Source organism: Crocodylus siamensis, chromosome 9 (assembly GCF_052110815.1).
Source record: "Crocodylus siamensis isolate JL-2025a chromosome 9, ASM5211081v1, whole genome shotgun sequence".
NCBI classification, from domain to species: domain Eukaryota; kingdom Metazoa; phylum Chordata; order Crocodylia; family Crocodylidae; genus Crocodylus; species Crocodylus siamensis.
The window spans coordinates 60,812,886-60,826,978 of record NC_143403.1 but is presented as its reverse complement, the minus strand read 5'-3'; the positions used below and the strand labels follow the sequence as shown (position 1 = coordinate 60,826,978).

General features: G+C 44.3%; 1 protein-coding gene across 16 annotated transcripts in view; it reads left to right on the top strand.

Annotated features, from left to right (window-relative positions):
* ARVCF (ARVCF delta catenin family member) overlaps positions 1 to 14,093 on the top strand; it is a 444,623-nt gene that overhangs the window by 170,539 nt on the left and 259,991 nt on the right. For all 16 annotated transcript variants that reach the window (XM_090062536.1, XM_090062534.1, XM_090062537.1 and 13 more), the window contains one exon: positions 10,049 to 10,138. In XM_090062536.1, the coding sequence (XP_089918662.1) occupies positions 10,049 to 10,138 (90 nt within the window). The remainder of the gene's footprint in view (positions 1 to 10,048; positions 10,139 to 14,093) is intronic.

The following is a 14,093-nucleotide window of genomic DNA, read 5'->3' as shown; positions in this document are numbered from 1 at the left end:
CCCTTGGGTGGCTAGCTAGGCCTGGCTATTCGGCCCCTCTCTGGGGCCTCGCCCCGCCAGGGGCCTCTACAGCGCTCCCTGCGCTTTGCCCCTGTGGGCTTCCCACTCTGGGGCCACCACACCACGCACCCCGTCTTTGCCCCGCTCCGGGGCCTTGCCCTCTCTAGGGCTGACTCCGCGCCCCTTGCGCCCTGTCTCTGCCCCGCTCCCGGGCCTTGCCCTCTCGGGGCTGACTCCGCGCCCCTTGCGCCCTGTCTCTGCCCCGCTCCCGGGCCTTGCCCTCTCGGGGCTGACTCCGCGCCCCTTGCGCCCTGTCTCTGCCCCGCTCCCGGGCCTTGCCCTCTCGGGGCTGACTCCGCGCCTCTTGCGCCCTGTCTCTGCCCCGCTCCAGGGCTAAACACCGCCCTTATGGGCAGGGGTCTGTAACCCTGCACACTGCGCCTCCCTGGCGCAATATAATGCCCAGCAGCACCAACACTAGTGCCCCTGGCACTGTGCCTCAACTGGGCACTGGGAACCCCCAAGCTGTTGGGGAGCTCCCCTGAGGCCTCCTTGCTCCCCTACAGCCTCACCCGGTCCTCCGGTGTAAACTGCAGCGTAACACTCAAGCCATCTGGCTATAACAAAAATACAGAGGCTCCACACGCCTAACAACTCCAAGCCCCACCAGGGCTTTCCATCCTACCTCCAGTCAGGGCGATCTTGTTCCCTGCATCATTGTAGCCAGTTAGTGTGGTAAAGCTGCAAGCACTAACTCAGACCGCTCAGCTCAGCCACAGAGCTCCTGCTCCTGCAGCAACCAGAAAGGAACTGTGTGTCTAGCTCCGGCCTCAGCTAGTTATAAAGGCCTGGCCCTGCCCTCTTCCGGCCATGTGACCGCCTGGTTGCCCTGGCAACCAGGCACCTGAGCTGCCTGGGTGATTGACAGCTCTGCCAATCACCCTCTCAATCCCGGAGCACCTCTGTGACTCCGTGACAGTACCTTTTAGGTATGTGACTATCCAGAAATTTTCAGTTTCAATTTAGCTTTCCTGTTTGATGTACAGAAGCAAATCCACTGTTTTAAGTATGTTTTGACCTTGTATTAAAAGCCCAAAAATGTCTTGGCTTCTCATAAATATTAATTTACAAATGCATGAAAATCGTCCATAATTTCTTCAGCTTCTAGGCTTAGTTTAAAGTTAACTTGCTTGTGTTGTGGTAACTTAAAATGAAACGTAGCTCTACATTGGCTCTTTTAGTTGTATATTTTAAGTGTTCTTGCAACATAGTAATATGCTAAACCCAAAATTCCAATTTTAACAAATTATTGCAGGAATATACAGTAGAAAATAGAAACAGTTTTCCAGTGTTAATCCAGACTGTTTCCTTAATAAATGATTTACATCATTGCCATCTTGTAATGATTTTGATGACATTTTATAGACCGCTGTACATTTTAAATCCTGACATTTAAAAAAGCCACGGCTCTTGTTTATGGCATATATGTGCTCTGAAGTGCTTTTGTTCTCTTCTTATGCAATATTTATATACATTTTACTGGCAGTAGATGCTTTCACCCTTAGCATCTATTCCACAAGGCCCGTGTATCTAACCAGCAAACACTTTTAGCTGGTGAATGAACCATTAGTAGGGTTTCCTGTAAAATTCTAGGCATTTTGCCACTGCTTTTTCTCTAATCTTTGCCCAGGTTTGTATCAGTTGATTTAATTTATCTTTTCTTCCTGTTAACGCACCAATTTACATTATAATTAACAGTAATGGAAATTTATAAGGCGGTCAACATTCATTAATAGAACTGAATAGGTGTTTTTTTTTATTTAATTTTTAATTATAATTTAAGCTTAAATATTATACCATCAAACAGCTTGGGTTCTACTTTTATTTGGATGGAAGGTGTTATACAAATATACAGGGTAGTGCAATATATAACTTGGATTGTGCGGTCCATACTTTATATCTGTTGTGACAGGTTTTTTGTGTCCTGCACATTTACATGGAGAGGTCTTACTTACTACTCCCATTTGTATGCTGAAAAGTAGCCAATGACAGGAGATGTGTATACTCAAGGCTCTGACAGATGTGGAGCTCACTGGTCTAACTTATGGCATGTCACAGAAAGGGCCATGAGTTAAACTGCCCCTTCTGACCCAACAGACATTTGCAGTTGAGTTGGGAGCAACAGGGATTCAGCTCTGTTTTGGAGCTGATGCAGCCAAGGATATGTGTGTCTGCAGCTTCTCTCCCCTAGCCCTGTTCCCTCCCTTCTAGCTCCAGTGCTGTCTTCATGATGGGAGTGGGGAGAATGGAAGAGAGGGAGCTCAGGCTGGTGTTTGCCAAACTTGTGTTAGAGTAGGGGCAGGTGGATTGGAGCCCCCCCCAAGCTGGGGGGCTCTAATCCACCCAACCCCCCTCTAGTGTAGGTGGTGCAAAGCCTAGCCTGAGCTCCCTCCCCTCCCTTCTACCCACTCCCATTTCTCAGACAGCACTGGGGGTGGCGCTGAACTGCATCAGCCAAACTGCCCACTCAGACACAAGTTAATGAAGGTACGCCACTTCGGAGCACCTTCATCTGAACCCTCATATAATGATGGTTAATTTGTCGTGCTGTTGGGGATGTTTAAAGTGCTCTGCAGCCATGCACTTCTGTTAGGACGTGGCTGTAGAGCCCTTTCAGGGGGCCGATCAAAGAACAAATATAACTTCTGTCTGCGCCCTTGGTTTGTTCTTCCTTGTTTTATTGATAGATTTATTAATATTGTCATCCAGAAGGGCCTGGATCTGTGCAACTATTCTGCAAACAAGGGGCAAAGGAGAAAAAATAGAAGATAGAACAGAGCTCTGAAGAAAACAGAAGATTCCTTCAGTTCAGTTCCTTGCCTCTTTGTTAAGAAAAACAAGTCACAAAAAACACAAGATGCAGCACAAAGAGCACCATTCAGCACCATGTACAGTTGTAATGACTTAGCTGAGTTAAACTGGTGACAAAGCCCCAGGCCTAGAGGATTTATTGCTTGAGGGAAGGAGTTGGTTACGATCAATACAAATAGAACAAAAACGAATTGAACTTGGATACAAGTGGCAACAATTATTTTCTCACCATCTTGGCACTGGTCTAACTCCTTTGGCTTCACTGAAGTTGCTTCTCCTGCTCCTTACTGCTGTAAGTGAGGAGAATTGGCCCATTAGTATTGATTCTGGATTGTGGGTGTAAGGAGGGAGGGTTGTAGCTTCAGTTCTCTGGGTGATTCCAGGGTAAAATACATCAGCCAAATTCCCCATTATCTTCTGTGCCAGAACTGCACAATTGCAGGCAGATGCTCGTTGGAGTGACAGAAGGTGAACCTCACAGTCATGTTCTCATTGTGTTTTTGCAGCAGCTGCTTGCTGCAATATTGTGATTCTTGCTGGGGAAAACATTGAGATGTGGGTTAATCACACCCCTTTTAGGTATTTGTATGCCCCTTTTGGACTCTGGCTCAGATCCAGAATTGCAGCTACTTACGTGCACAGAAGAAGAATCAGCTTAATAGTGTAGAATGGGTGCATTTCACTAGTGATGCAGTAGACGCTGTAAATTGGCTTACTGCAAAGCAGAGGAGACCAGAATCCACTGAATTCACTGAATGTGTACAGGCATATCCCAAGGCTCTTTCTGGCCCACCGCAGTCAGACTCCATGATGCTAAAAAGAAGTAAGTTAATTTTCAGAAGTTTTTAATATGGGGGAAAAGGGAGAAGACTTAACATAATAGATAGACTGGAAGGCTGCTCCCGGTACCTGGGGTGTTATATAATACAAGGGGAAGAGTGGACAGAAGGGACAGACATGAGCAAAGCAAGCAGTCCTAGGAGAAGACAAATACAGAAGGACATAGTCTTACTTGCTGTCATACAGGCGGTATAAAAATGCTGACTTTCCACTATTACTTATGTTCATGAAAGTACAATGTCAGAATTTGGTCCTGAACTTTTTCTGTTTTTGTGTTTTCCTTGATTCTTTGCCCTGTTAGGTTGGAGTAAATCCTTTGTTAGCTAAGTTATAACTATTCAGCAGAGCCTACATGTTAGAGAATAAGAGGAAGAGGAGGAGTAACTAGGAGTTATGGTGTCTGTTGATGGTGACAAGAATGTCTTTGCTGATGGATGTTTTATTTGCTTATGCTTTTTGCAGTGCAAGGCATTTTGATGTTCTGACCATTCCTTTCATCTGAAAATATTTATTCACATTAGTTGTTAGAATGAGATGGCTTAATTGTCTAATTTCTTTCTTTTAATACTGTAGGTGTTTGTGATTGAGAGAATGTAAAAAGCCCAAGAATCTGTAACAGTGTGACTGGGGTAATTAGTTACAAGTGAGAGAGAACAAGCAATTAGGAAAGCCATTACAGGTTTTTCTCCACCTTTCTCATCTGAGAGCTGTAAGAGATTTGATTAAAATCTGTGATAAAAGTATATCACTGGAATGGAGCAGCATTTTTATAATGAAGTACAGATTGTGTTTTATTAAATGTCATGTGCTCCAAGCTGGTGCCTTTCTCTCTTTTTCTGCGGCACAGGTCATGTCATCTAAATGAACAGCAGCCAGGAGTTGAAAAAGGGACTTCTAGCTGCAGTAATGAGCTTCAACAAGCTCTGGGCTGGCAGTGACTTTGGGCTTGATTTCTTACCTCACGTCCTCCAATATAAATCACAGATGACTCCCTTAAAGTCAGTGACACTACATCAGTGTAAATGTGATGAGATTGTGTGCACTGTAGAGCCAATAGGCTATGTTCTCAGTGTGGGTGGCAAGTCTGGAAATACCTTTCCCTTGGGAGGGAAGATGGGGTAGCCACCAGGATACAAAGATGGGGGACCCCAAAAGATGCCCAGGTTTTGCTTGAGGTTTAGCAGTTGCACTGACTGATCTCTTTTCATCCAGAGGAGGAGTGTATAGTGTACTTTTATCCTTTGTGGGTGAAGACGACCACATCCAGTGCGGGGAGGGGAGGGAAAAAGAGAAGAAAGAAGCGGGAAAGAAAAAGGGAAGGAGAAAAGAGAAAAAAGGGAAAGGGAAGAGAACGAAGGTCCCTGGAGGCCAGGTCACATGAGTATGTAGGTGACTTATAAGTCCAATCTTTGCTTTGAACAATCTGCTGCAGCAGGGGCAGGAGAGTGATGAGAACTGAATAGGGAGGTTTTCATTTTCTTGGCTGTGCGTTTCTTCCTTGCTTTTGCCGTGCGTTGCTGTTCAAAGGCCAGTGCTCCATTCTGGGTGTGGGACCTCCAGGATGGACAGTCACGAGCGATTTGCTCCCATGACTCTGGGTCGATCCCAAAACTCCTTAGGGACACCTTTAGGGTGTCCTTGTCCTGCTTCTTTGGTGCACTGCAAGAGCATACACCATTTGACAGTTCGCCATAGAAGACTTTCTTGGGCAGGCAAGTGTCAGGCATTTTTGAAAGGTGGCCAGTCCATCTTAGCTGTGCCAGTTTCAGCAGGGTGTGAATACTGGGGAGAGCTGATCTTCCGAGCACCTCGGTGTCCAGAATCATGCCCTGCCACTTGATCTTCAGTATCTTTTGCAGGCAGCACAGGTGGAAGTGGTTTAGATTTTTGGCATGGTAAATGGTCCAGGTTTTGCAGGCATAAAGGAGGGTCAGAAGGATGATGGCTATGAAAAACTTCATTTTTGTCGACATTCTGATGCCGCTGTGGTCCCAGACTGACTTACAGTGCTGACTTAGTGTTTGCCGAAGGCCACGCTAGCTTTCACGAATCTTGCATTGACTTCATCCTCAATGTAGACAGCACGGGAGAGTGTGCTGCCTAGATAGGCAAACATGTTGACCATCGACAGTTGTTGCCTTTAACTGAGATGTGTGGTTCCTGGGGTGTTGTGCCAGGTGCAGGTTGAAACATCAGTTTGGTCTTCTTTGTGTTAACAGTGAGTCCGAAGCTGTCGCAGGCTGATGAGAGTAGGTCTGTAGATTGTTGCATGTCGGCCTGTGAGCCTGTGTATAATGCGCAGTCATCAGCAAAGAAGAAGTCGCGAAGCGCGGCGGAGTACAACATATGTATTAGCAGTATATCCTTCCCCAGACTTTCTCTGCCCCTGCGTCTAATATCTGACCTGTGGGAGAACGTACTCCATGTGTATGCTTTGTTTGGAGAAACAGATGGCTTCAGGGGTAAAGAGGGTGACTGACCTTTTCAGATTACAGCTAGCCTCTTCTTCCCCATAAGCCATTTCATGCTTCTCTCTCTTCCTCCTCTAGGGCCTGGTCTTTTTTCTGTTAAGGTCAATGGAAAGACTCTATGGCAGGTGTCCTGGGCTCCTACTGTTGGTTAGGTTGGTATGTTCATAAGCTCCAAGTGAATTTGGTCCCCTTATACTTAGCTTTTCTCTCACCTTACAAGAGACCTGGAGGGAGTTAAGGTGTGTGTGTGTGTTGGGGGGTCTCATCTTTGACTTTACCTGGGTGTCAATATCCAGTTGCCCAGATGGGTAGCACTTGCCATCGCTGGGGACAGGCGTGGGAGCAGCAGGACATTACGTTAATATCTGCCATACTGGGGGCATAACATTGCTGATTTTTTTCACTAATTTTTATTCTCACGATGTGCAATATCAACATTTGGCCCTATTTCTTCATCTCCTCCAGTATTTTCCTTGCTTTCTTGCCATGTTAGATTAGAATGAATATTTTTCTCACTAAGTTGTTATTCAACAGAGGCCATGCACTGTAAAGTAGTAGTAAGAGGAGGAACTAAATGATGGTGAATAGAACAGAAAGTAGTGTAAGTGAGATTGAAAGCTAATCAGGGTTCTCTCAAAACTGATTCCAACATCAGAGAGCTCAATCTCACTGCAAGTGGAAATTATGCAGAAACTTTTGAGAGAGGATTCTAGCAAAGACGACAGTTTGCTTGCTGGACATCTTATGCAGTCAGGGAGTTAAGATCATTTATTCTGTGAGTTACCAATGTATATCCATTAGATTTTACTTTCAAATTTTTAGAAAAGTCTTCTTTGCTACTTATGTTTGGTAAATCACCCAAAGCTGGGATGAGGAACAAGGAGGCAGCCTGTAGTGTGGCAGTATCTACTTTGGATATAATTACTATTGCTGCTACTGGTGCTACATTAGTTACTGCTGCACTAATATGATAATTATTGCTACTTTGGATATAATGCTGTCAGGAGACATGTAGAGTATAAGTAGTTCAGCAGTAAAGGATATTTGAATAGGTACGGGCTTTGCCTATAAAACCTTCCTTTACTAGACCTAATTATCAGATCTATTGACCTACCTTTATGCTTAAAAAAATAAAACTTAACTATAAGCCAGACTTGCATGTAAAATATAAAATGTCCTTTCTTTTAGTATTGACACATTGCAGACTTGAGGATATGATAGTCACTAATTTTTTTTCTTCCTGAAGTACCACAATAGCCTCAGTGGTGAGGGAACAGATACCTTGCCATGTATTTGTCTTCGCAAGACCTCTGCGAGAGAGAGCAGTGGTATTATCCCTATTTTATAGATAGGGAATGAATGGAGGCACAGAGAGACCTGATCACCCAAAGACCCTCAGGGAATCTGTGATGGATCAGGGACTTAAGCCAAAGTCTCCCAAATCATAGCTGGTGCCCCAACCACTAGATATATGGTCTCTAGGCCATGGTTCATGGATAATCTTTTGCTCATAAGCAGGGATCCTGGTTTTCTCTACTTAAAGATCACACATTCTCTAATAAAAGTCCCAAATTCTCTAATTAGAGAACCCCAAATCGATGTTTTTTCGTGACACACACATACGCACGCGCGCGCGCGCGCGCACACACACACATATATAGAGAGAGGTATCAGTTGAATACAATATTTTATTGATATATTTACAATTTTAAAGCAAATTGGAAGCCTACCAGTGCCTCAACCATTATAATAAAATTATTTCTAAATACCTATACATTTTGGCATTTGATTTAGTTTTTTTAATCATAGAAAGTCAGAGCTCCCCGGCCTCCTTTGTTCACAAGGACATGGGTTCATCTGTGGCTGTCCCTGGCCCCTCCAGCTTTGTGGCACTGAGCAGCCCTGATATGCCAATGCCTCTGCCCATGCCATCACCCCTTATTCCCAAGCCACAACCTCCTGGCCCTGCCGGTGCTCCTCACTCCAGCCCAGAGCCCCCTGGGCCCTGCCAGTGGCCCTCACTTCCCACCCACAGCCCCACGCTCCAGCTCTGTAGTGACCCACATTCCTGACCTGCAGCTCCCTGCCCCTCCAGCCCTGCCACAGGGCCCCCCCCCCACAGCTACAAGGGGTATGGGACCAGGGCCAGGGCCCACAGTCCTCTCCCCCTCTCTGCCCCCAGCAGCATCAGAGCCCTGGCTGCCACCCATAGGAGGCGGTGGCTGCTGTGGCCGGAGTGGAGTGCAGGACCTGCCCCCCGCCCCGTGGGTGGCATGGCCAGCGCAGAGCCCCTTGGGGGAAGGGAGAATGCAGGCTGCCCACTGTGGGTTCAGGGCTCCCCTCCTGCTGCCCTTCTCCTGCCTAGCGATAGCAGTGTGGAGTTGTAGTATATACCCTTAAGTTCAAACAAAAGGTGAAAGTTTGAAAGTTGCTTAAAGTCAACATTCAAAGACCAATGCTTTTTCAATTGATTTCCAGAGAGACTAAGATTCTTCCCATCCTAATTTCTCTTATTTCCTGGCTAATAGCAGAAAAAAATCAGCCAGTATTAATGAATGAAGGCATCCACTGCTGTATGTACGTTGGAATTTTAAGAATAATTACACTGTATTTAGACCTGACTAGTTGTAAAGTGTATGGACCTGTGTTATGCAGGAATCAGACTAGGTGGTTCTAATGTTCCCTCTGGCCTTTAAACCTATGGAGAAATGGAAAATTAAATCTATTTTTGTTAAATATTCCAAAGTTTCAAACTTATTGCAACAAAAAGTCTTTTATTTAGAAGAACCCTATATTTGGGTTAGGAACCCCAAAATTGTTATGGAAGGAGCTCATGTTTTTTTCCTGTTTTTTCTTTTTAAATTGTTATCAGTATTTTATGGAAAATGACACTTCTATAATTTTGACAGATTTTGTTGAGGACAATACTATTTTTAACAAATGTATTTATATTTTCTGCTCAGTTATAATTTCTTTTTAATATTTATTTTAGCATGATTTGGGCAGGAACCCATTTTTGTCTAATTTTTCCGCATCTTGCTCAGTGCTGCCCTACCAGGGCTATGGGCACTACTGCTACATAACTAGTTAATACACAGTGTGTGGTAGGAAAATGCTGACATTTTTCCAGATATCGTCTGATATCCCTATTGAGCTGCTGATATTCACTACTTGTTTTTTAAAAGGGGCTTATTTTTCCAATGTGGGAAGCACTCTGGGATGGGGGTGGAAAACTTGAGTTACAGAACTCACAGGATTTGCTGCAAATTTACTTTGTTGGGGGTGGATTTATTTTCCAACTGTTGTATGGGGAAATCAGCATGTCCACTTCACCAACCAGCCCTGGGTCTTGGGGAAGTTCAAGAAGAAAGCAACATCTGCATGGTAGCTGCTGGTCTCTGTTCTGACACCTGGCTTCAGTAGATCCTTGACACTTCTGTAAGAGTCAAGGTGCCAAAGCTCCCAAGCAATAGATGTTCCTGAAGTTTTCAGCTGTTTCCAAGTAGTCAAAGGGGCAACATGCTAACTTAAACAGATTGACTGTGCAACATCTTACCCTGTGCTGGTACATGGGAGTATGGGAGTGCTGGGAGAGTATTCAAACAATTCGAAATATTCAGAAAGCACTAGCTACTGTCCTGGATGTGCTGCTTCTACTGAGTTTATACTCTGTGGCGATTCTGATGGATTGGATTTCCTTGGGTCATGCTGGAGCAGACTGCTGAGACGCTGTTCCCTGCTGGGCCAACAGATTCACATCTGTTAAAAGCAGTGGAGAGAAATCTAGGGAACCTGAATTCCATTCTTCATGTAAATGATCTTATTCTCTGGCACAGAAAAACAAATGTCTCTCTTTTTTCTGACAGATACAGTTATTGTCAAGCCAAGGACCTGGGTCCCAGATCAAGGGAGAGCTTCTATTTTAAAGCAACTACAAGAAGAGGACAGTATTAAAGGTATTGTACTTCTGCGGTTGATTGCATATTCTGTTCCTGTCATGCCATTTGCTGCTTTGACACTATGTAAGGATCTTAAATCATTAAGCCTTTTTTATTTTTAATCCCTCCTTGCTCTCCTTTAAAATTCATTAGTTCCCACTCTGCCCTCAAATGGTGCCTTGTGCAGTGCTGTAAAAGTGGGTGGAAGAAGAGGAAGGGAGGAGGTAGTTGAGATGGAAATCCACCCTCTGAAGAGCAAGTGGAGAAGACTGTCATTCCAGTTTTGGCATAAGAAATCTGTGGTAATTGAGCCCCAGGTGACAGTGAAGTTCAGGTCCCAGGTGGGACTATTTCCTTCTCTCAGCTTACTGGAAAACAGGTTACTCCAACTTTTCCCTGTTTGATTCCTCTCCAGAAGTCTCTATCTCTCTTCAGTTCTAGTTTCTCACCGTTATCTCTTCTGAAGCTTCTTCATTTTACCCTGCTAGGCCTGGACACGTGTCCTCTGCTTGTGTGACTTTCTCCTGCACCAAGGCCTGCAGAGCATGGGTTACAGAGTCTCTTAGTCAAGTGGCCTGTTCCTGCCCTTGTCTCAGACTACACTGCGATTGGGAGGTGTGACAGTAGCTTGTGCAAACACACCCCATGGTAGCCAGCTTGGGTACTAGGGAAGCTTCAGGAACCTGGGCTTCAGTAAAGTCTCTTCACTGGACTTGTACCTGTAGTTAGTGCTGAAAATGCAGAGCAGTGCTGCCAATGCTTTTGGTACCTGAGCTAGCTAAAGCAAAGGGTACATTCACCCATGATGCAGTCATATCTTTGTTTGTAATATAGACATACCCTCAAAGTTGTGTCCTCCTTGTCCACTGTATGCCTAACCCACCCCAACTGAATTTACCTAAATTTTGGGTCATGGAGCCTCACACTGAGGCTGAGTTGATCCTAAGATGATTGCTCAAAAAAAGAGTCCTATTTAATTAGTATGAGCACTGAAACACTTAGAAATGAGATGAAAAGATGCATTGGAGTAGGAGCGCTAACATCCCCAGCTGCTGTAATTTCATCCCAGCGGCTTCCTGCGTCACTTTAATCTGGGTGCTTGTTGCTGAATAATGGAATTTTTGAAGCACAACAGTGCATCAAATATTAAAGTACTTTCTGTTGTTTGCTTTCCTGAATTATTACTCTGTTCTACACACCACTTTCCTTGTCTCAGTCCAGGATTAAAACCTTAGCCAAGCACTCTTCTAAAAACAACTTGACAGTTAAATAGTTCTCTTGGTTCCCTATATTATACATGTTTTATATCATGTTACTTATTTTTAGTCCTTTCCCTCTCATCTGAGTATTATTTTTGTGAAACATTGGATGCATCTACATGTCATTGTACAGCAACGTGCTATGATGCTGTGCTTAATACTTCCTTTTGGAAGTACTAAAGCATGGCACAGTATGGGGTATTACTGTGCCATGTGCAAGGGTAAGTTTTGCAGCTATGTCACCGTGGTGGTGCTCTATGCTGGGGAAGCGTGCAGCTAAGGCAACGCAGCTGGCAATCATGTCTAGACCCACCAGTGATTACTACATTGGCATAGGGCAACATGTAGATGCATCTGTTGTGTCTGATTTAGGTGTCGAAGCTGATGGTAGCCCATACAAAAGTTTTCAAGTCCTCTATGGGAAGGATCCTTAACTGAGTTTATTTTGCGCAGAAAGTTTGGATTCTGTTTGCCACTTATCTCTATTACTTATGTAAACTTAATAAAAATGAGTTAAAAGATTTGTTTATTGTAGCTGAAACTGTTCCTGTTTAAACAGTCCAGGTTTCTGGTGTAATAGTGGATGGAATTTATTATTAAACATTTGAAGTGGCTAGACAGTAAAAGCAAACATGAAATGTTCTTTTTCCAGCTCCTCAGCATAAGTTTTGACAGAGTAGTTATTAAAAGAGGATAACTAAATCCAAAGCCAGTTTCTTAGAGCAGACCTGAGGTAGTCATCCAGAAGCTAAACATTTCTGCTTCCAAACAGCTGCAGTTAGACACTAGTGAAAAATGTTCAACTGAAAGGAAAGCAACCCTCAGCTAAGCAGCTTTGGCTGTGTAAGGCATGGAAAGCTAGTCAAAGGACACACAAACTGTGACACAAAAATAGGGTAGCTGTGGAAAGCAGGGACAGTGTTTGACTTCTTAAACCTGGAAGGGAATAATTGCCATTTCCAAAACTATTGTAAGAAAGAGACGAGGTCCAAATCCAGTCTTGCTCACAAAGTTTGTAACAGTTTGAGCTGCGACCTGAACAGGTCCTGAACTCTGCATTTCAGATCAGACAGTTCAAGTCAATCCCCGCCAGCGTTCCTGTAAATGGGGTGCTTGCCAGCAGGTAGTGCACGTCTGTCCTTGCTCTCGGGGCCTCTACAAGCCTCTGACCACAAATGGCAGTAACTCTCCCCAGCACAGCGAGTGCATCCTGTAGGTTTCAGCTGAAAGGTCCTGTCAAAAGGAGAACCATTGCTGTGCTTAGTAGTCCTTCTTCTGTCCTCCCCTGTGGGGCAGTTCTTCTCTGTAAGTATTGCAGGGCTGATCCTCAGCACTAGAAGCAATGAACCTAGCAGCAGCAGTGGTCCCTGGTGCCAGCGTACAAATCAAAGGAAGAATAATGGAGGGTTCAGGATGTGTAGGGTAGAGCACTTGCTAGGGGAGTCAGCAATCTTCTGGACTGGCCAAATGGTAGTTTCCAGTCCTGGTCTTTACTCTGCTGTCGGGGATTGCAGGCTCAGACAATGCGGATGTCTTCAAGACAGCTGGCTAAAGCAAGCCCTTTTAAACACAAAGTCCTTCACTCTATCCCTTGCAGTGCCGGGTCGCATGCACCCTATCCCATACATGACTGAAACTGCCTTTATTTGTAGATGCACTGTAATCTGCATGTTTACAGCAGACAGCATCAAGCATTGTTTATTAAGTTTGTGTAGAGACATCCTGTAAACGTTCAGTCTTTTGAGTGGGGTTCTGTTAGTCTTGTGGGTCAAGGAAAGTTAACAATAATTACAAGTGAGGTGTTAGCAGAAGTTTTCTGGTAACAGGCATACCCTCACCATTCACCGTCAACTTTCTCACTGAGCTGAGGGACATATTTCATGTTCTGCCTGATTTTCCAACTTTATCAATCAGTTCCAGCGTGATCTGCCTTGGGGTCTGGCTGAGTTCTAAGCATACATTTCTTTGCCTAAAATAAATTCAGCCTTTCTTCATCCCAGCCCTTCTCTTTCCCTTTACACCTCACCCCCTCTTATTTTTGCTGCGTGATTGCCAGCAAAAGCAACTGCAGAAAGAGTCCTGTTAAGTCCCTTCAGTTCTGGCCTGCAGGCATGCTCTGTGCTTCTGAAATATTGGGAGAATTTAGCTCTAAATAACCTTTGTGTATATGTAAATGGCAATTTTTGGAGGCTCTTAAGAGATTTGCACAGGGTTTTACAGCCAGCAAAAAAGACACCCTTGACATTTGGCAAGAAGTCATCCTGCTGTTATGCCCCTGTTCTAAAACCAGGGAGGCACTAGAGTTTCTTAGAATAACATATTTGTCAGGAGCTGCTTAGCCTGGGTAAAACAATTTATTCTTTTTTAATCTTGATTTAAGAAACTCTGAACTATTTTAGCTGAAATGAAAAAAAAAGCAAAAGAAAAGAATTCAGCCCAAGAGAGAGAGACCCAGCATGGAAAACGCTGGCCTAAATGCTTAAAGTTCAGTAGAATTAGAGACAACTGGAGAAGGGTTTTTTAACGAAGATGCCTGGCAAGTTTAACTATTCAGGTTGCTCCTTGTGCAGCCTATAATAAAAACTGTTCCTGGTTAACTCTATTTAGCACTAGAGGCTGGAGTATATCTGTTCCACTCAAATCCCAGTTGCACTCTGCATTAGTGGAAACATGTTGAAGTAAGAGGCATTTTATTTGTGCCCAGACTGATCAAT